The 24193-nt window shown below is 35.8% G+C and overlaps 1 protein-coding gene across 1 annotated transcript; it reads left to right on the top strand.

The window, feature by feature from the left end:
• The first annotated feature begins 8889 nt into the window (after positions 1 to 8889).
• Positions 8890 to 16768, top strand: LOC130470086 (uncharacterized). Its single transcript, XM_056839665.1, has 11 exons — positions 8890 to 9076; positions 9494 to 9620; positions 9729 to 9920; positions 15157 to 15325; positions 15424 to 15492; positions 15589 to 15767; positions 15843 to 15975; positions 16155 to 16216; positions 16309 to 16378; positions 16479 to 16577; positions 16664 to 16768. Exons 1-11 carry the CDS (start codon positions 8890 to 8892, stop codon positions 16766 to 16768), a joined length of 1392 nt encoding a protein of 463 aa, XP_056695643.1.
• The last annotated feature ends 7425 nt before the right edge of the window (positions 16769 to 24193 follow it).

Raw genomic sequence — 24193 nt, 5'->3', positions numbered from 1 at the left:
CAATATCATAAGATTTTTTGTAAATAGATCTTAATACCCAGTATGTACTAAGTTTTGCCATGGTCCATCATTGATGAATTATTTCAAATCTAAGTCATTAGCATTTGAATGTTATTTCACAATAGAGAGATATGTGTGTAATACACATAGGACCAATTAAGTTTTAAGTACTCCCACTAAACTTCTTATATATCTATAAGAATAATGTACATTTTATGAAACTAAAATACTTATTAGCTTCACTAAAATACATTTCTAATTCCCAATTGCTTGCTTAAATCTGTACTTAGATTTCATAAGCTAGCTTTCCTTGTCAAGCATTTATTTGGATCCACAAATCCTATGACATACCATGTACATAGTTTATTCCATCATTTGATTGAGGAATACGTTTTGTCATCCAATTGCCATATGTACCAATATGCAATCATTGCTTGAATTATAGACTTAAGCATTACGATTTTGCATGAGGTTTCAACACAATCCATGCCATGAATTTGCTTGTAACCTTTAGCAACTAATCTAGCTTTGTGTGTGAACACAATTCCATGTTTGATGGTTTTTATCCTTAAAACAAACTTGCAACCAATAGGTGTGAAACTATTCTTGCAAATCAACAAAATTTCAATTTTGTCATCAAAACATTGAGTATGTTTTATGGCCTCTAACCATTTAAAACATTTGAGTCTATATATGGCCTCTAACCATTTTAGGGAATCTAGGTTTCGTCATAGCTTTCTTACAAGTCACAAACTCATTAATCTACAGGATAATAGTTTGACTGCAAGTTGTAGGTTTCTTCACTATTTAATAGAAGAATCTCATAGTTTCATTGACCTGATCTCTATGTTTCTTCACTATCTAATAGAAGAATCTCATAGTTTTAGTGACTTGAACTCTATGCCTACTTGGGTATAGAACATCAAACAATAGAATATCAATAGCCACTTGAAAGTCCTTTGAATATTCTGTTCTCTTTGAAGCATTTGTAAAGTCTTCTAAGAGATGTCTATTCTTTAAAGCCACTTCTAAAGTCTTTAAAGAATAAGTTCGGATTTTCTGAAGCACTTCGAAAAGCCTCCGGAATGTCCGTTTATGTTTGTTGTTCGCCTCGAAAACTTTCGAGGTCTATTTTCTCGTTTATGTTTGTTGTTCGCCTCGAAAACTTTCGAGGTCTATTTTCTCCCACTTGTCATTTTGGAAACGAATCTCCAAAAGGACATTATTTCGAGCAAACAAACATTATGTTCTCAAAAATTCGTGGTAGAAACAATACCCTTGTGTCTTATTTGAATAAATCACAATGAAACATATATCTAGACTTGGGCCTTAGTTTGTTGAATAACAAACACTAAGCTCCCACTGAGTTTAGCAACTCTTTAGATATATATAATTGAAAAGATATCCTGAAATTACTTTTCAATAGCTTTGACGAATTTGGTTTAGTTTGGTGGTAGTTGAGCATTTTGTTTTAGAAATTATAGGAAAAGTTTTTATGATTCATCATTAATCGAATCAAGTACCAATTGACTTCGATTATTCCAACTAAGATATGCCATATCTTATGGAGCTAGATTGTGAAATTACAACACACAATCATTGATGATCATATTTGGTCTCAAGTAATCATCAACATGATCTAACCTAGATCTTTATGATTTCTTGCCAAGTGGATTTTATACTTCTGAATCTTTGAACTAGCCAAACAGATTCAACTTATATCACATTTGAGTAAATAAACCTATATTCACTCAAATCCATGTGAAATAATAAAGTCATAAAACCTTTCTTTAGCTTTGAACTCTATCGTCTAGGCGTTCTAACAATAGTTCATATTCTTTGTTACTTTCAACAAGTAAGACTAGCTTGTCTTAAGTTGATCTAGAAATCAACCAACTTTCAAAAAGTCCATCAAAATAGAGCTTATGAATGTTAACTTGTTGATATGGTCTAAGCAACAATGCCAAAGATTAGTGGAACTCAAATCAAGGGGTTGATTTGAACCTAGTAAAGTTCTTTAAAGAGTTGTTTGTTTTAATCAAGCATATTGACTCAACCTGTAATTGACCATTTCATTCAAATAAACAAACAAACTGTTTTTGTTTTTCTTGAATGTGAGTCTTTCTGTGTTTGAAGCAGAAATTTAGGTATGCTGATTATAGAACAAAATAGCCATTAAGTTCCAGCCTTTTGAAAAGACTTAAAACAAACTAGATGACCCTACAACTAATGTAGCATTGCCATGCTTCATTTCCCACTTGTAGGTCATTAGTGTATCCTAGCTTCCATTGTTTGAGTTATTACCGAAGTAAGAACCTCAAGCGGTATATGATACCAAGGAAGTTTGATTGCTAGGTCACTTCTCTTTAAACATAAACTTATAGGTAGAAACGGAATCGTAAATTCCTTTCATTTGTTCCTCGTTTTCCTATTTCTTGTACCCTTTCTTATAGTCTTAAGAATTGAATTCTTTAGTGTTGACTTTTATACTTTGTTAGACATGTCCAATGTCACCAACAAGGTTCTTTACCATTTTAATTTATGTTGAATATTTTGTTTCAACTAGATGATCTTACCAGAAGCTTCTAAAGTTCTCTAAGCATCGATCTATTCGAATGTCTAGGGACTAGACTCATTCGAGAATTAAATGGACAAAGATATTAGGTTGTTAACCATTGGTAAAGCTGAGCGTATTAAACTCAATGCTTTATGATCTCAAAACTACATTGTATTTTGAATTCACAAGCACCAATTGGTTTGCCATTCGAATTTGATATTCGAAAACAACCATAAAAGTCGATATAAGAAACGTACATTTTAAATTGCTCACTTTCTCTCATTTCCGTGAATCGTTCTTGGATTCACTACCAATCGAGGAAATTTACTGTTACCTTTCTAAAAGGATTTATTGCAGTGTAAGATATTTAATTATAAACAATAATTAAAATATACATTGAAGCATGCAAAGTCTAAACATTTATCATGAATAATAACTTGAAATTAAAGCAACCATGCAATTCAAACAAGTTATTAGCATTTTATTCGATTTTATTGTTCCGGCAGGTGTGAATAAAATGATTCCAAGATCCTAAAACCATTGAAGAATTAAGCACAGTTTGTCGACTTAATTCTAAAACATTTTAGGTAAGCAAAAGCCTTTTGCTAATAGTCTAGAAACTACTCTCGGTTGATAGGTACGTCTAAGAACTTATTAGGTAAACCTATCGAATTTGCCACGACATAAAAGGACTCCTTACTTATATCGTTGAGTTTCACCAAAACTAACATGTACTCACAATTATTTGTGTACCTTGCCCCTTTAGGACCAATAAGTAACACCTCGCTGAGCGAAAACTATTACTAGATTGATGTAAAGGATATCCAAGCAAGTGTATATTTTGGCATGGCACCTTTTAACTCAATTTTTAAGTTTGGAACTTAAGGCTCTTACTATGTTGGTTAGATTTTAAGTGAACTAAAATCCTTAATCATGCAACATAATCAAGCTTTTGATCTCATGCATTTTAAGACATATTTAAAAGCAATAAATAACTTAAAACATGCATAAGATATTTGTGATCTAGTATGGCCCGACTTCATCTTGAAGCTTTGACTTCAAAGTCCGTCTTGAAAATCTCCGTGGGAGGCACCATTTTCTTCAAATAGGATAAGTTATAACTAATTACAACTATTTGATGGTACGCAGACCATATTTGAATTGAAAAATAACTTTGGTGCTTTAGACCAATTACATTCAAATTAATGGTACGCAGACCATATTTTCTATCCTATTTGGGCCATACTAGTCACTTCATAACCTGCAAAACAGTACATATACAATATATACCATTCACCCATTCATTATCATGAATGGCCCACATAGCTGGTTAGTAAAACACATTATGCATCACGTAAACATTTGCAGCAATTAATCAAGGTCACCAATAATCTACCAATTATTCAGTCCTTATTAATTCTAATCGAGTTGTTTTAACCTTAAGGATTTGTAGACCTAATCAAGAGTTTATGACTAAAAAGTGCTCCCACTCAAACCAATAAATTCATATGCTTTACTAATTTTAAACATAAAATTGTATTTCTAGTCTAACCGGAAACATACAATTTTAATTAAAATTTAAAGCTCATATAAATTTATAATTGAATCCAAAATTTAATTTAATTTCAGTCGCATTTAAATTAATTCATGATTTTAAATTTAGTAAAATAATTAGAATAAATTCCATTTATTATAATTATAATATTCAAAATTAAAATCCAAGAAATTAATTCAAATTATTAATTTTAAAATTAATTAAAATTACGTGAACTGAAATTTTCAAATTAAACATTCAAAACGATCTAATCGAAACGCAAACACCCTACGCGTTGCACGCCCATGGGCTGTACGCACACAGCCATTGCTGGCCATGTGCGCGCAGCCCATGCGCTCGTTGCATAGCTGCTGCTGTCCCATACGCAAGCCTCCGCACAGCGCCCACCGCACGCGAGCTATCGCTCGCAGCGCGCGCGCGTTACCGCGCTCGCTGGTGCGCGAGATCGCTCGCTGGTGCGCGCGAGCCATCGCTCGCTGGGGCGCTGCATCGCTCGCTGGTGCGCGCGAGCCATCGCTCGCTGGCGCGCCAGATCGCTCGCTGCGCGCGCGCGAGCCATCGCTCGCTGGTGCGCGACATCGCTCGCTGGGCGGGCGACGTCGCGCGCTGTGCGCGCGAGTGATGCTGTGCACAGCGCTCGTGGCACGCGAGCTTGCGCTCGCTGCGCACGAGGCTGCGCGCTGTTGTGCGAGGCAGCGCGCGCTGTGGCGCAGCTCGCTTGCTGCCCACACGCGACTGCCTTGGCTCGCCCCTCGCCCATGCCCATCCGTTCATTGCTCGTGGCACACGACACAAGGCAGGGCTGCTGCCTTGTGCTCGTGCACTACGCCCTTGCTCATTGCATTCGTGCCGCACGGGCGACGAGCTCCCTTGCTCGTCGTCGCATGCCCGCATTATACAACACCCCTTAAGGGTAACACGAAGCGTCCATTGCTTCGTGCGTGCAAGTTATTTGAACGAATCGCATAAAAATTTAAAATTTATATTTAAAATTAATGACAAATTAATAAATATTATTAATTTCATAATTTTAGGGCGAAAAAATCGAAAATTTATTATCCAATTGATTTCCGATTGATATGGATTCAAGTCTAGGTCATAAAAATTTAAAATTTATCGTAAATTTACAATTTTTATGGTGGTTTTTAATCATAGGTTTCTAATTAAATTACAATTAATTATGAAAATCAAATTAATTCTAAATTATTCTAATTTTCAACAAATTAATCATAATTACAAATTAGATTGCATAATTAACAAGACTAGGCATTCAAACTTGTTAAACATATGCAGTAGGTCAATCAAAAATTCAAGATTTATCAACAGGAATCGCAAATATTTAATTTAACATCTTAAATTTACGAAATTTTGCATCCGAAAAACTAAAACCTTCGAAAAGTCATAGTTAGGCTTCGAATTTGAGAATTCTGGGTTCGGCAGAAAAATATTATTTTTGTCAAAATTTTAGAATGCCTTTTACATACGGAATTGACACAAAAATCACTCAATTCGGATGAGTAATGAAGAAACTGCCGAAAAACTGCGTACATATATTTAAATAAACGCAATTTGCAATTAATTAACAATTACGAAAATTAATCACCCCTTTTAATTCTTGCAAATTTGTAATATTTAACCATGTTCATGCAATTTAGATTATGAAAATAATAAGGGGCTCGTGATACCACTGTTAGGTTATGATACATATGACATTTACATAGATCATGCGGAAACAACCATTAACCCAGGAAACATATTATTTACACATAATCATATAGCATAATTAGATGCATACTCTTTGTTGCGTGCCTTCCCTAGCTGCGCCCGAACCGAACAAGAACAAGTCTTTCAGGACTCCAAGTGTCGTCCCTCCGTAGAAAGTCCACAGCACGTCCGGATCCGCCTTAAGATTGACCAACTAGAATCGCCCTTAAGGTACTCAGAAAATTCGGCACTTTTGGGGCAAGATGGGTGTTTGAATTTTCTCTCAAAAAACTCACTTTTGAATACTTTGAAACTTGTGTATAAATTATGACCCCTAGGCCTTTATTTATAGAGTTATGGAAAAGGAATCGTAATCCTAGTAGGATGCGATTTAATTGGAATTAGAATTCTACATGAATTCTACTTAATCAATTTATCCAATAGGAATAGTCATTTAATCATACACTGACTCTTGCAGATTCAGGAATCTCGCATGAGCTCAAACTCACACACACACGGCAGCCACAAGGGCTGCCCACGCATGCGAGCAGCAGCCCACGCAGCGCGGCCCACGCATGCGCGGCCTTGTGCGCGCTGGGCTGTGGCGTGCGTGCTTGCTGGGCGATGGCCTGGCTTCGTGCTGGGCCTTCGTCCGGCAGGCCTCGTCCGATGCTAATTCGTACGATACGCTTCCGATTAAATTTCCATTTCCGGAATCTATTTCCGATACGAACAATATTTAATATTTCCGATTCCGGAATTAATTTCCGTTTCGAACAAATATTTAATATTTCCGTTTCCGGAATTATTTTCCGATTCCGGTAATATTTCCGATTCTGACAATATTTCCGTTTCCGGCAATATTTCCGATTCTGGTAATATTTCCATTTCCAATAATATTTTCCGATACGTACCATGTTTCCGTTTCCGGCAACATCTACGACTTGGATAATATTCATATTTCCGATACGATCCATATTTCCGTTTCCGGCAATATCATCGTTTCCGGAGTATTCATTTCTTGCCTGTGACGATCTTAGCTCCCACTGAAACCAAGATCCGTCGGTTCCGAATATTCATAGATGGAGTATTTAATGCCATTAAATACTTGATCCGTTTACGTACTATTTGTGTGACCCTACGGGTTCAGTCAAGAGTAAGCTGTGGATTAATATCATTAATTCCACTTGAACTGAAGCGGCCTCTAGCTAGGCATTCAGCTCACTTGATCTCACTGAATTATTAACTTGTTAATTAATACTGAACCGCATTTATTAGACTTAACATAGAATGCATACTTGGACCAAGGGCATTATTTCCTTCAGTTATATCGTGGTTCTACTCAAAATGTACTTGGTGCCGTCGTCAAATATTTCAACTTAAAGGTGGAAAACGGTTAGACCAACAAGAGTTTTTCACAGTTTTTGGAGGCCACGTCCGATACTCTTCCTGAAGGAAACAAACTTCCAAGGTCTAACTATGAGGCCAAGAAGCTTATGTGTCCTTTGGGTATGGATTATGAGAATATACACGCATGTCCAAATGATTGCGTGTTGTATCGAAAGCAGTATGCAAAACTGCATGAGTGTCCAAGATACGGATCGTCCCGTTACAAGATCATGGATAATGATGCAACATCAACTACGAAGAAACCTTCTCTGACTAAGGTGCTTTGGTATCTTCCAATTATACCAAGATTTAAGCGCCTTTTCTCAGAAGCGAAAACTGCAAAACTCTTGAAGTGGCATGCCGAAGGGAGGAAGAAAGATGGGTTAATGAGGCATCCTGCTGATTCTCCACAATGGAGGAACATTGATCGAAAGTACACGGTCTTTAGGGAAGAAGTTCGGAATCTTAGGCTTGGTCTTTGCACGAATTGAATGAACCCATTTGGGACACTTAGTACCCAATATAGCACTTGGGTGGTTCTTCTCACCATATACAATTTGCCTCATTGGTTATGCATGAAGCGTAGATACATCATGTTGTCTCTCTTAATCTCTGGGCCTAAATAACCCGGAAATGACATAGATGTGTATCTAGAGCCACTCATTGAAGATTTGAAATTGTTGTGGGATGAAGGGGTGTTGATGTTTTATGCATACACCAAAACTAATTTCACTTTGCGTGCCATGATTTTTTGTACGATAAATGACTTTCCGGCTTATGGAAGATTTTCAGGGTATTTTGTAAAGGGAAAGAAGGCATGTCCAGTTTGTCATGATGATTTGGGAAAGATGTATACATGGATTACCAGATGTATCTTCCTGAAGATCACCCCTTTCGAAAAGAGAAGAAAGATTTTAATGGAGAAGTGGAGAAGAGAGAAGCTCCTGCCCCCTTATGTGCATGTGAGGTTTATGAACGGGTTAAAGACATTGAGACAGAGTTTGGTAAGCCTTATAAAGGTCAGCCAAGTGGTGGTTACAAGAAGAGGTCTACGTTTTGGGATCTCCCATATTGGAGACATTTGGAAGTTAGGCATTATTTGGATGTAATGCATATTGAGAAGAATGTTTGTGATGCCATTGTTAGGACATTGTTGAATATGTAAGGGAAAACGAAGGATGGGCCTAAAGTTAGAAATATATGGCTTCTATGGGTCGCTCCGAGTTGGCACCTCAAGAGAGGGGAAAACGCTGGTACCTTCCCCAGCTTGCTTCACCTTGTCTAAAAATGAGAAAGTTAGCTTTTGTGAGTCTTTGCATGGCTTAAAGGTCCCTACTGGATACTCTTCAAACTTTCGTAGACTTGTGTCCATGTCTGGCTTGAAATTAGTTGGAATGAAATCTCATGATTGTCACGTGTTGATGCAACAATTGCTGCCGGTTGCAATTCGAGGAATATTGCTGCCACCAATGAGGTATAACATTACAAGATTGTGTTTCTTTTTTAACACGATTTGTAGCACGGTGATCAATCCAACAATACTGGATGATTTGCAGGTGCATGTACTTGAGACCATGTGTCTGTTTGAAAAGTATTTTCCGCCATCATTCTTTAACATGTGTCTCATTTGGTTATTCATCTTGTTCGTGAAATTAAACTTTGTGGGCCATTTTGTATGAGGTACATGTATCCCTTTGAGCGAGAGATGGGTACCTTGAAAAATAGAGTGATGAATCCGGCCAAACCTGAAGCTAGTATTGTCCAACGAATCGTTGCTGAGGAAGTTGCTGCATGGGTTGATCAATATTTGGAAAGTTTGAAAGAAGTTGGAGTACCAAAGTCTCGACATGAAGGGAGACTTGGGGGTCAAGGTACAATCGGCAGGAAAAGGATATCAATCGGTTCATAAATGATGAGTAAGGTTGAGTTGTTTGTGGTGCAAACTGTTAGTGAATTCCATCCATATGTGGCTGAGCACATGGAGTTTCTTAGAGAGCAATATCCTTCAAAAAATGGTCATCAACTGATAAAAGAGCATAATCGTTCGTTCCTCACACAGTTCAAGAGTCGAGTGATGGATCAAATTACCAACACGCCTGAGGATGTATCTGACACGTTGAGATGGTTGGCATATGGTCCTAAATGTCGAGTCATCTATCAGGGGTACGACATCAATGGCTATTCTTTTTACACTAAGCGACAAGATGGAAAAACGACGTAAAATAGTGGTGTTACGGAAATAGGCTTGTCTTCAGAATATGCTAGTGCGAGAGGTATAACACTTGTAGATAAGAAGTATTGTTACTACGGAGTCGTTGAAGAAATATTAGAGTTGCAATATAAGGAATTTAAGATGCCTCTATTCCGGAGCAAGTGGGTTGATAATAATCGCGGTGTTAGAGAAGATGAACATGGGTACCTGACACTTGAAAACTTTAGTCGAGTCGGGCATCTTGAAGATCTGTTCATATTAGCATCACAGGAAAAATAAGTCTTTTACGTGGTTGACCCTGCCGATCATAGTTGGTCAGTTATTCTTGAAGGCAAAACAAGAATACTTGGCGTCAAGGATGTAGATGATGAAGAAGAATATGATGAGAAGTTTAATGAGACTCCACCTTCCTCATGGCACATTCCTAAAACAATTGATGATGTTAACATAAGTTTTATTCGTCGAGATCACGGTGAAGGATTTTATGTTGCAAAAGAGAAAGAGTGAGATAGGTTGTCAAGATCACGGTGATGGTAAGTCTATTCCATGAACTTGATTTTGTAATTTGTATTGGTTTTTGAGTTTTGATAAAGGGAAATTTTGATGGAGTTCCAAGGATTATGAGATTGTCATGCTTTTAGCTCAAATTATGTTCGTTTTGGGAAAGTCGGGAGCGAAAATGTCATTTTAGGCTATTTATGACCTATAACGACCTGACGATCTTTAGATGTGCAAAAATGGATTGGAATGAGTCTTATAACCCTTTACTATTCATATTAAACTTATAAATTGTTTAAAATGAGTCCTTAGGTTCATTTTGGGTAAGTTGGGAACGAAAATGCCATTTTAGGCTACATATGACCTATAACGACCCAACGATCTATAGATGTGCAAAAATGGATGGGAAGGACTCTTATAACCTTTTAATAATTATATCATACTTATAAATGGTTTAGAATGAGTACTTAGGTTCATTTTGGGAAAGTTGGGAGCGAAAATGTCATTTTAGGCTACATATGACCTATAACGACCCGACGATCTATAGATGTTCATAAATCGATTGGAATGCGTCTTATAAAATTTTACTAATCACATTAAATTTATAAATGGTTTAGAATGATTCTTTAGGCTCATTTTGGGAAAGTTGGGAGCGGAAATGCCATTTTAGGCTAGATATGACCTATAACAACCCGACGATTTATAGATGTGCATAAATGGATTGGAAGGAATCTTATAACCTTTTACTAATCATATTAAACTTATAAATAGTTTAGAATGAGTCCTTAGGTTCATTTTGGGAAAGTTGGGATCAAAAATGCCAGTTTAGGCTACATATGACCTATACCAACCCAAACGATCTTTAGATGTGCATAAATGGATTGGAATGAGTCTTATAACCTTTTACTAATCATATTAAACTTATAAATGGTTTAGAATGAGTACTTAGGTTCATTTTGGGAAAGTTGGGAGCGAAAATGCCATTTTAGACTACATATGACCTATAACGACGCGAACGATCTTTAAATGTGCATAAATGGATTGGAATGAGTCTTTTAACCTCTTACTAATAACATTAAACTTATAAATGGTTTATAATGAGTCCTTAGGTTCATTTGCGGAAAGTTGGGAGCGAAAATGCCATTTTAGGCTATATATGACCTATAACGATCCGAACGATCTTTAAATGTGCATAAATGGATTGGAATGAGTCTTATAATATTTTCCTAATCATATTAAAATTATAAATGGTTTAAAATGAGTCCTTAGGTTCATTTTGGGAAAGTTGGGAGCAAAATTGCCATTTTAGGCTACATATGATCTATAACGACCCAAACGATCTTTAAATGTGCATAAATGAATTGGAATGAGTCTTATAACCTTTTACTAATCATATTAAACTTATAAATGGGTTAAAATGAGGGAAAAAATTAACATTATTAATCTGAACTATGGGTGGTCTTCCAATATTAATCCCAATTATCGATTATTCCAGAATAATCCTAAATATATGATTTCTCTTCCATAAACAGTCTAGGTTAACAGGTTACCTTTAAAATCGGTCACCTATGATTTTTCCCTCCTTCCTTCATCCCCCTCTCTCTCCTCTGTCATTTTCGTTTTTACGTTCTCTGTAATTTTTCCTTCAATAACTCCATGGTCCTCCCATGAAAATAATCTGTTTATTTTGCTGATCGAGCTTAAACCTTCCCAAACTACACTTAATGTCAGGATATTATCTTACCTATTATTAATTTATATATGCTTATAATACGAATGCTACCTGATACCAAATGGCTGCTGTTTAATTTAGTAACCAAGTAAGATGCTGCCACCACTTTCCGGCTATATCATCTTTACAAGTTAAAGAGTTGAACATAAACCTGCATATGAATTTGGAGTAATACAAGGTATAAACAACTTTACGAAAGACAATATAGTCTTTTGTTTCTGGGTGATAAAAATGCAGAACATATGATACAACAACAATACGACGACTCTTATCTGTTCAAATTGATACGACAAAAGATATTTTGATTTTAATTCATTTCTAAATTGTTCAATCAATCAGATACGACTCGTACGAGTTAAGATTACAACTGCACAAACAAGCTTAAATTACAACTGCGAAGGAGCCCAAGAAATTAACAATCAGGGCAAAAACAACTTTTCCCGTTAACTTTTCTCTGGGGTAACATCGTATATTATAGTATTCAAGATGGATATATAAATGCCAAAGAACTTTATATACATTGAAAATCAATACTTTCTTGAAAGTTCTTATGCTTGGAAACCTGTGGAAGATATTGATGCCTTGCATATCATACCGAAAGAGTTGTCACTGAAGATCATCAACAAGATTGAAGCCAGAGAGAGATTTATGTGTATGTTGTAAGCCCCTTGTGGCCTGAAGGAGAACCTGAAAAATCTGGAATGGAAGAAGAAAAAAAAAATCGGCGATTTCACAGTAAGACACTAAGGATGAAGAAGAAGACCAAAGGGATGGGATCCACAATCAATGAGGTTTACCGGTAACAAGAGGTTTTAAAATTTTAAAGACGGTTTATGGAAGAGAAAGCATATATTTAGAATTATTCTGGAATAATTGAAAATTGAGATTAATATTGGAAGACCAACAATAGTTGGGATTAATAATGTTAATATTCCCTAAAATGAGTCTTTATGTTCATTTTGGGAAAGTTGGGAGCGAAAATGTCATTTTACGCTACATATGACCTATAACGACCCAAACCATCTTTAAATGTGCATAAGTGGATTGGAATGAGTGTTATAACCTTTTACTAATCATATTAATCATATAAATGGTTTAAAATGAGTCCTTAGGTTCATTTTGGGAAAGCCGGGAGCGAAAATGTCATTTTAGGCTACATATAACCTATAACGACCCAAACGATCTTTAAATGTGCATAAATGGATTGGAATGAGTCTTATAACCTTTTACTAATCATATTAAACTTATAAATGGTTTTAAATGATTCCTTGGGTTCATTTTGGGAAAGTTGCGAGCCAAAATGCGATTTTAGGCTACATATGACCTATAACAACCTAAACGATCTTTAAATGTGCATAAATGGATTGGAATGAGTCTTATAACCTTTTAATACTCATATTAAACTTATAAATGGTTTAAAATGAGTCCTTAGGTTCATTTTGGGAAAGTCGTGAACGAAAATGTCATTTTAGGCTACATATGACCTATAACGACCCAAACAATCTTTAGATGTGCATAAATGGATTGGACTGAGGCTTATAACCTTTTACTAATCAATTAAACTTATAAATGGTTTAACTTGAGTCCTTAGGTTCATTTTGGGAAAGTTGGAAGCGAAAATGCCATTTTAGGCTTCATATGACTTGTAACGACCCAAACGATCTTTAAATGTGCATAAATGGATTGGAATGAGTCTTATAACCTTTTACAAATCATATTAAACTTATAAATGGTTTAAAATGAGTCCTTAAATTCATTTTGAAAAAGTCGGGAGCGAAAATGCCATTTTAAGCTACATATGACCTATAACGATCCAAACGATCTTTAGATGTGCATAAATGGATTGGAATGAGTCTTATAACCTTTTACTAATCAATTAAACTTATAAATGGTTTAACTTGAGTCCTTAGGTTCATTTGGGAAAGTCGGAGCGAAAATTCCATTTTAGGGTACGTATGACCTATAACGACCCAAACAATCTTTAAATGTGTATATATGGATTGGAATGAGTCTTAGAACCTTTTAATAATCATATTAAACTTATAAATTGTTTTAATTGAGTCCTTGGGTTATTTTTGGCAAAGTTGGGAGCCAAAATGCCATTTTAGGCTACATATGACCTATAACGACCTAAACGACCTTTAAATGTGCATAAATGGATTGGAATGAGTCTTATAACCTTTTACTAATCATATTAAACTTATAAATGGTTTAAAATGAGTCCTTAGGTTTATTTTGGGAAAGTCAGGAACGAAAATTCCATTTTAGGCTACATATGACCTATAACGACCCAAACGATCTTTAGATGTGCATAAATGGATTGGAATGGGTCTTATAACCTTTTTTTAATCAATTAAACTTATAAGTGGTTTAAAATGATTCCTTAGGTTCATTTTGGGAAAGTTGGGAGCGAAAATGCCATTTTAGGCTTTATATGACCTATAACTACCCAACCGTTCTTTAAATGTGCATAAATGGATTGGAATGAGTCTTATAACCTTTCACTTATCATATTAAACTTATAAATGGTTTAAAATGAGTCCTTAAATTCATTTTGGGAAAGTCGGGAGCGAAAATGCCATTTTAGGCTACATATGACCTATAACGATACAAACGATCTTTAAATGTGCATAAAATTGAATTGAATGGGTCTTATTACCTTTTACTAATCATATTAAACTTATAAATGGTTTAAAATGAGTTCTTAGGTTCATTTTGGGAAAGTTGGGAGCGAAAATGCCATTTTAGGCTACATATGACCTATAACGACCCGACGATCTATAGATGTGCATAAATGGATTGGAATGAGTCTTATAAACTTTTACTAATCATATTAAACTCATAAATGGTTTAGAATGAGTCCTTAGGTTCATTTTGGGAAAGTTGAGAGCGAAAATGCCATTTTAGGCTACATATGACCTATAACGACCCGACGATCTATAGATGTGCATAAATGGATTGGAATGAGTCTTATAAACTTTTACTAATCATATTAAACTTATAAATGGTTTAGAATGAGAACTTAGGTTCATTTTGGGAAAGTTGGGAGCGAAAATGCCATTTTAGGCTACATATGACCTATAACGACCCAAACGATCTTTAAATGTGCATAAATGGAGTGGAATGAGTCTTATTACCTGTTACTAATCATATTAAACTTACAAATGTTTTAGAAGAGTCCTTAGTTTAATTTTGGGAAAGTTGGGAGCAAAAATGCCATTTCAGGCTACATATAACCTATCGACCAGAACGATCTTTAAATGTGCATAAATGGATTGGAATGAGTCTTATAACCTTTTTCTAATCATATTAAACTTATAAATGGTTTAGAATGAGTCCTTAGGTTCATTTTGGGAAAGTTAAGAGCGAAAATCCCACTTTTCTAACATGTTGTTTTTTTTTCAAACGAGGAACCTACCTCATGCTGGCTATACTTGTTGATAAACTTCGAGAAAGTCTTTTTTGCCTTTAGTACTATACATCCGGAGTTGACTCTTGATCACCATAAGAACCTCGATCCCGCGCGATAACGTGAAGGTGAGCGTTGGTGAATTTGAGCCAGCGTATAAAGAACCTTCAGTCCCCGTGCCTTCTCAATATATAAAGAAACTTGGACAAGCTCATGGTACTTTCACTCAGTGGCCAAAGAATTTGGTTTCGCTTGTGATGAGTGCTAAGGTAACTTATCATTATGCATTCAAATCTGACTCGAAAATATTATATCATATACGTATGTTCACTAATATGTATATGGTTATTTGGAATTCATAACTCAGGTAAACAAGCCTGCAAGCAAAGAGCCTAATGAGAAAAGGGCTACAAGCAAATGGCCTAAAGGGAAAGAGGTAATGGTTGGAAGTCGACGCGAGACAAAAAGGGTCCAACACTAAACAAACAAATATTTTCTTCCTAAATTTAGCTTGCAAAATTTGGGAGTTAAGTGCAATCGTATGAAAAGTGTGATTTCTAAATTAAAAGAAGGGGAGGATGTTAAGTTGCAAGGTAGTCAAAGGGAATTCAATTTTGACAACGACCGTGAAATTACTATCGTCGTTGAAGACATCAATCAACTTCTCTCGAGAGCATGGCTCAATATATCGATATTGCAAGTTCTTATATTGTGAGTTTCCTAATTTAATTTTTCTCTCCTTAATTTTTATATTTTCAATTGTCTTAACGTTATTAAGCTATGTAGGGCTTTATATGAGTCGTGTGATGATGATGATAATCCCGCCAATGCTTTGGGATTCATGTGCTCGGAGATGATCTCGGAAACCATGTTGTATGGTGATATAAATCGTGTTCTATTATACATGTCGAAATCCATGGCAACAATCAGTTCTAAGCCATTCATCTTATGTCCATACTACGAAAACTAAGAACATTTGAAATTTATTTTTAATTATATTGTTGATTGTTAATATATTTTTTTTCTAACAACATAATTTTATTGTTTGTACATAGGAGTCACTGGATTCTTTTAGTTCTTTGCTTGGCTAAATCTCAGGTCTACATATTTGATTCTATGCAGAAGAGGAGAAATTTGATGATTAAGAACAAATTGAACATGTAATTAAAGTATTTTATGAATTCTTTGCATTTACATGATACAAAAATATAATAAAATATATAATATAAGTCCCCTTTTGTCAAACGTGTAGGGATTTTCGGAGTTACAAGGCACAAACTGGAAAATCTAAAGGAACTAAATTGAATTGGATTGCGGCACATGTATAATTAGTTTAATACTTCCTAAAGATCAAGTTTTTCAAATTTAATACATATAATTTCATACAAATTTAACTTGTGTTGTTTATTTTAATGCATGTAGTGTCCTCAACAACCGGGATCACTAGAGTATGGCTACTACGTCATGTGTTTTATGTACGATATATTTACAAAGCATCATGATAGTCAAGATCTTACTACGGTATGTGATATACTTTATAAAATAAATTGAAGTAGGCAAAACTATTGATTGTCAACCTAATTACTTATATACTTGTGTGTTTTTAGGATTATTCAAGAACAGAGTCTTTTTCATTGGAGGAGATTAATGAGGTTAAAGAATTTTGGGCTGATTACTTTATGACCAATTCCGATTTAGATCTAGCTAGCTAGTTTGTTGTAATATTTGTTTGTTAGGTTCGTTATCAACCTGTTGGTTGAACTATATGATGGATTGCCTTTTAATGGGGTTGTAAAACTATATTTGACAGGTTTATGTGTGTATTATAATTCTCGGTTATTTGGAAGGGTCATATTACAAAGGAGACTGCCGAAATTTTCAACTATATATTCCACTATTTTTTTATGCCTGTATATATAGTACTGTGATCCAGATACATGAAATATGAAGCTGCTCAATAAAAAATACGAAAAAAGGTCTTTTGCGTCGCTGTTTAGTTAACCTGCGACGTAAATGAGCTTTATTTTTACATACGGAAAAGTCATTTGCCTCGCAGATTAACTAATCTGCGACGCAAATTAACTAATCTGCGACGCAAATGACTTTTCAGTATGTAAAAAAAAGGTCATTTGTGTCGCTGTTTAGTTCACCTGCGACGCAAATGACCTTTTTTGTACATACTAAAAAGTCCTTTGCGTCGCTGTTTAACGCAAATGACTTTTCAGTATGTAAATTAAAAAAGGTCATTTACGTCGCAGTTTAGTTAAACTGCGACGCAAATGACTTTTACAGGATGATAAAAAAGGTCATTTGTGTCGCAGTTTAGTTAAACTGCGACGTAAATGACTCTTATTTGCGTAAAGTGCGATGCAAATTACTTTTTTCATTTGCGTAGCGGCCAGTTGCATCGCCCCAATGTGCGAAGCAAATGGGATTAAATGACCGACACAAATGACTGTTTTTCCACTAGTGGAATTAGCATAATCCCAAGGATCGGCACGAACATCGTTAATTCGAGCGAGCGAATCCTCGAAAAGACGATGAGATTCCAACTTCAGCTTACGAGGGTTATTCTTGTTGAAATCGTACCTCGGCAAGCGACTGAGAATCTTGTTGGTCACCTTGTCGTAAGCCAACACCTTAGGCTTAATAGCATCCTTTCCGGTCTCTGAACAAAGAAAAAAAATGAAAGTGAGTTAGATTTTAAACACTAAGAAAAGGAGGCAAATACCTCGGCTAAAGCACGATCTCAGAATAAGAAACCTCACCCCTGTCAAAAATCCTACTGAGACCGGCAGGAGCGAGGATAGCCTCCCGAGTGATGTAATGCATGTTCGGCAACCAGAACTCATGCTCATTATGCTTCATCCCGGCGGTCCTAACTCGGAAACACTTCAGCAAGGCAGTATGATCTGAGTTCTTAGGATTGATAGAGCCTACCCTAGACATCTCCTGATCAACCTTCACAAACCACTTCGGCGCCCGATAGTAGTTGGTATGCTTTGGATTGACGGGGACGCGAACCAAGAGCCACTACCCCTTCCACTCGTGAACTGTTGAGACGTAAGAGTAAATTGTCAAATAGGTGGGCTCGTTCCTCCGAGTTCTCTTATTTACTATGGTCCACCAACCATTCTCAGCATTCGCGTTCCTCTGAATCTCATGCATCTCCTTAAAGACGCGTAGAGAAGGTGGATATCCGAGGTAATCACACACCCAGCGGTACCCGATGATGTGGTGCATCGACTTCGGCGTTAGCTGAACCAGCGAAATGTTGTACTCCATCAACACTCTAGATATGAAAGTATACATGGGGAACTGAAGACCATAGTCACAATAGTGGGTATAAACAACAATGAAGCCAGGAGTGTTAGGTTATGATACATATGACAAAACATAAATCATGCGGAAAACCTTAATGCCAGGAAACATATTATTTACACATAATCAGTTAGCATAATTTAGGTGCATACACTTTGTAGCGTGCCCTCCCTAGCTGCGCCCGAACCGAACAAGAACAAGTCTTTAGGACTCCAAGTGTCGTCCCTCTGTAGATAGTCCACAGCACGTTCGGATCCGCCTTAAGATTGACCAACTAGAATCGCCCTTAAGGTACTATAATTTTCGGCTAATATGGGCAAGTAATATGACTGATTTTTCTGCTCAAAAAATCACTGCTTTAATTGTATGAATACTTGTTAAAAAACTCGTGTATAAATTTATGACCCTAGGCATATATTTATAGAACCATGGAAAGGATTTCGAATCCTATTAGAATACTAACTAATTAATTAGAATCCTTTTAGAACTCTAAATAATTAATTTAATCTTTTAGGATTAGGATTTAATCAATGCACGAATTCTGATAGCTTTAGGATTCGTATAGCACGCATAGGAGCACCCCACGAGCACCACACAGCTCGCGCGCATGCCTCTCGGCCCACACGAGCTGCACGGCGCCGAGGCCCAAGCTCGCAGCCCATTCGCTGATCCGTGCTCGCGCGCCAAGCCTTGGCTGGGCCTGGCCTTGCGCTGGGCTTAGTCTAGCCCTTGGCGTGTTTGTTTGATGCGTGTGGCTTGCTGGGCGACGGTCTGGCTTCGTGCTGGGCCTTCGTCTAGCAAGCCTCGTCCGATGCTAATTCGTACGATACGCTTCCGATTAAATTCCCGATTCCGGAATTCATTTCCGATACGAACAATATTTAACATTTCCGATTCCGGAATTAATTTCCGTTTCGAACAAATATTTAATATTTCCGTTTCCGGAATTATTTTCCGATTCCGATAATATTTCCGATTATGACAATATTTCCGTTTCCGGCAATATTTCCGATTCCGATAATATTTTCCGATACGTACCATGTTTCTGTTTCCGGCAACATCTACGACTTGGATAATATTTATATTTCCAATACGATCCATATTTCCGTTTCCGGCAATATCATCGTTTCCGGAGTATTAATTTACTTGCCTTTGACGATCTCAGCTCCCACTGAAACCAAGATCCGTCGATTCCGAATATCCATAGATGGAGTATTTAATGCCATTAAATACTTGATCCGTTTACGTACTATTTCTAGGACCCTACGGGTTCAGTCAAGAGTAAGCTGTGGATTAATATCATTAATCCACTTGAACTGAAGCGGCCTCTAGCTAGTTATTCAGATCACTTGATCTCACTGAATTATTAACTTGTTAATTAATACTTAACCGCATTTATTAGACTTAACATTAAATGCATACTTGGACCAAGGGCATTATTTCCTTCAGTCTCCCACTTGTCCTTAGGGATAAGTGTGCATTTCCTAATTCCTTTGTCGCTCGATGCTTGCTCTTGAACATAAGATAAGAGTTGTCATCCGTATTATGTCCATAGGTGTTTCTCGGTTTCAGAGTTCAACTGATCAAATAAACAAATAATCATAGCCTATGATTCATCTGAGCACGGCCATGCATTTTACAGTTTCTAGCTCTCCGAGTGGCCTTGTACAACTTTCAGCATCTCATCCCGATTTATGGGAGGCAATCCCAATCTTGCGATCTTGAGATTAGACTTCGTTTGATAGGTGATTACCTAAGCGTTGCCTTTATAGCCTCCTTTTACGGTGCGACGGTTGACAACGTCATAGTAAGCAGTTCTCAAACAAGTAATCTCAAATCACTCAGGTATTGAGGATTAGTGTCTAATAATTTTAATGAAATTTACTTATGACAGATTCTCATCTCTTACAGTAAAGTTTCATAGGTCTGTCCGATACTAGTCTTCCCAAAGTAAGTATCTATGCAAATGATTATGACATTGCCATGTCCGCATAGTTCAAGAAACAGAACTACAGTCATCTTGCATTCTAGCCGTCTAACGTTTTCTATGCGTCCATCTTTATAGAAAACTCCGACCAGGGACCATTTTCAATATTTTGACATTTAAGTTCACTTGATAGACATTTCTTAGTCACAGGACTGGTCCTGACAGTCTATCTTGAATATATCGTCAAATTGAAGGGACTCATCATTTAATACTAAACCAAGATTAAATGGAATATGAAAATACATTTCATATATGATAAATATTCAACCCTAATGTTTTACAACCATGGGCCAAAAACCCATCTTTAAAAGAGTTCATGGAATTCAAAGCTATGCTTGATTTCCAGTGCTACAATGTGAGTGTTGCTTCTCACTTGTTGCATAGGTTTAGTTATCATGCTTTGCCAATCTTAATATCCTTTTCATCGAATATTCTTCGAGATATGATGATAAAATCTTTTGAGTATGTTTATTTTGTGATCTAGTCTTTCTTGATACAATAGTGGTTCTACGCATTTTGCAATGAAGAACCATTAAGTCAACAGACATGTGATCTACCCAAGTTCAGTGAAGAACTTTTTAACATAAACAACCCTGTTTCATTTCTTCTTATGCAATAATTACTTTTACTTCAACTGTTTAGGTTGCTAGTGATGCGTTGTTTGGATTTACTTATCCAAGCAGTTCACATATATGCGGAAGACTTTCCAACTATATCTTAGAACATAGAAATTATTATTTTAATTTCCCACGCAACAACTCATGGTCTCCAATCCATGTTGCCTTTTCAAAACACGATGCTCTATAGCTCGTCCTTGCCAATAGTTAACTCCAAAGGGATCTTTCCTGATCATTTGCCAGTGTTTATGCGTGTAGCATCAATATTTAGCATATCTTTATTTCCTTGAATCAAGAACTATTCCTATGTACCTTTTCAAGTACCATAAGTTTTTCTTGATCTCAATCTAGTTGATCTTCACTTAGATCAATAGAGATTGGTATATGTTCGTTATGCCTAAAGCCATACGATACGTTTTTGGCGATCCTCATATTATATCATACATGATAAATTCTTTTGCAGAATTATTCTCAATTGAATTCTATTCATGTAACTTTAGCTCATTCAATTTCATTTGATACTGAATCCAGCTAAATTCTTTGACATATAATACAGGTTTAAGAATCTCACTTAGATCCTTTGATGTTTAACTTAGTAAATACTTATACATAGTTCAAACATCCTTTACTTAAATTTATTCATATGGGTCGAATATCTCCAATGGAGTCTTTCGTGTTTGATTTAGTAAATGCCATTACTTAATCTAGAACAATATTATAAGATCTTTGTGAATGAATCTTAATACCCAGTATGCACTAAGTTTCGCCTTGGTCCGTCATTGATGAATAATTTTCAAATCTAAGTCATTAGCATTTGAATGTTATTTCACAATAGAGAGATATGTGTATGACACACATAGGACCAATTAAGTTTTATGTACTCCCACTAAACTTCTTATATATCTATAAGAATCATGTACATTTTATGAAACTAAAATACTTATTAGCTTCACTAAAATACAATTCCAATTCCCAATTGCTTGCTTAAATCTGTACTTAGATTTCATAAGCTAGATTTCCTTTTCAAGCATTATTTGGATCCACAAATCCTATGACATGCCATGTACATAGTTTCTTCAAACATTTGATTGAGGAATACGTTTTGTCATCCAATTTCCATATGTACCAATATGCTATCACTGCTTGATTTATAGACTTGAGCATTACGATTATGCATGAGGTTTCAACACAATGCATGCCATGAATTTGCTTGTAACCTTTAGCAACTAATCTAGCTTTGTGTGTTAACACAATTCAATGTTTGATGGTTTTTATCCTTAAAACCAATTTGCAACCAATAGGTGTTTAATCTATTCTTGCAAATCAACAAAATTCCAATTTTGTCATTAAAACATTGAGTATGTTTTATGGCCTCTAACCATTTAAAACATTGAGTCTATATATAGCCTCTAACCATTTTAGGGAATCTATATTTCGTCAAAGCTTTCTTACAAGTCACAAACTCATTAATCTACATGATAATAGTTTGACTGCAAGTTGTAGGTTTCTTCACTATCTAATAGAAGAATCGCATAGCTTCAGTGACATGAACTCCATGTTTCTTCACTATCTAATAGAAGAATCTCATAGTTTTAGTGACTTGAACTCTATGCCTACATGGGTATAGAACATCAAACAATAGAATATTAACAGACACTTTGAAAGTCCTTTGAATATTCTTTTCTCCTTGAAGCACTTGTAAATTCTTCTAAGAGATGTCTTTTCTTTAAAGCCACTTCTAAAGTCCTTAAAGAATACGTGTTCGGATTTTCTGAAGCACTTCGCAAAGCCTCCGGAATATCCGTTTATGTTTGTTGTTCGCCTCGAAGACTTTCGAGGTCTATTTTCTCCCACTTGTCATTTTGGAAACGAATCTCCAAAAGGACATTATTTCGAGCAAACAAACATTATGTTCTCAAAATTCGTGGTAGAAACAATACCCTTATGTCTCATTTGAATAAATCACAATGAAACATATATCTATACTTGGGCCTTAGTTTGTTGAATAACAAACACTAAGCTCCCACTGAGTTTAGGAACTCTTTGGATATATTATGAAAAGATATTATGAAATTACTTTTCAATAGCTTTGACGAATTTGGTTTAGTTTGGTGGTAGTTGAGCATTTTGTTTTAGAAATTATAAGATAAGTCTTTATGATTCATCATTGATCGAATCAAGTACTAATTGACTCCGATCATTCCAACGTAGATATGCCATATCTTATGGAGCTAGATCGGGAAATTACAACAAACAATCATTGATGATCATTCTTGACTTAAGTAATCATCAACATGATCTAACCTAGATCTTTATGATTTCTTGCCAACTGGATTTTATACTTCTGAATCTTTGAACTAGCCAAACAGATTCAAACTTATATCACATTGAGTAAATAAATCCATTTTAACTCAAATCCAGGTGAAATAATAAAGTCATGAAATCTTTTTTTAGCTTTGAACTCTATTGTCTAGGTGTTCTAACAATAGTTCATATCTTTTGTTACTTTCAACAAGTAAGACTAGCTTGTCTTGAATGATCTAGAAATCAATCAACTTTCAAAAGTCCATCAAAATAGAGCTTTTGAATGTTAACTTGTTGATATGGTCTAAGCAATAATGCCAAAGATTAGTGAAACTCAAATCAAGAGATTGATTTGAACCTTGTAAAGTTCTTATTGTTAAAGATTTGTTTGTTTTAATCAGGTATATTGACTCAACCCGTAAATGACCATTTCATTCAAATAAACAAACAAACATTGTTTTTGTTTTTCTTGAATGTGAGTCTTTCTGTGTTTGAAGCAGAAATTTAAGTATGCTGATTATGGAACAAAATATCCATTAAGTTCCAGCCTTTGAAGGGACTTAAAACAAACTAGATGACCCTACAACTAATGTAGCATTGCCATGCTTCATTTCCCACTTGTAGGTCATTAGTGTAGCCTAGCTTCTATTGTTTGAGTTATTACCGAAGTAAGAACCTCAAGCGGTATATGATACCAAGGAAGTTTGATTGCTAGGTCACTTCTCTTTAAACATAAACTTATAGGTAGAAACGGAATCGTAAATTCCTTTCATTTGTTCCTTGTTTCCTTATTACTTGTACCATTTCTTATAGTCTTAAGAATCAACTTCTCTAGTGTTTGACTTTTATACTTTGTTAGACATGTTCGATGTCATTCCAACAGAGTTCTTACCATTTTATTTATGTTG

The sequence above is a fragment of the Spinacia oleracea genome, chromosome 3 (genome assembly GCF_020520425.1).
Source record: "Spinacia oleracea cultivar Varoflay chromosome 3, BTI_SOV_V1, whole genome shotgun sequence".
NCBI classification, from domain to species: domain Eukaryota; kingdom Viridiplantae; phylum Streptophyta; class Magnoliopsida; order Caryophyllales; family Amaranthaceae; genus Spinacia; species Spinacia oleracea.
Note: the sequence above shows the minus strand (reverse complement) of the source record. Positions and strands in the feature narration are given on the sequence as shown.

Excerpts from the sequence above, each read along its gene's own strand:
- LOC130470086 (XM_056839665.1), top strand. The coding sequence starts at position 8,890 with ATGTATCCCTTTGAGCGAGAGATGGGTACCTTGAAAAATAGAGTGATG. Across the intron at positions 9,077-9,493 it reads AGGGAGACTTGGGGGTCAAG|ATAAGAAGTATTGTTACTAC; the intron begins GTACAATCGGCA and ends TAACACTTGTAG. Across the intron at positions 16,578-16,663 it reads ATAGTCAAGATCTTACTACG|GATTATTCAAGAACAGAGTC; the intron begins GTATGTGATATA and ends GTGTGTTTTTAG.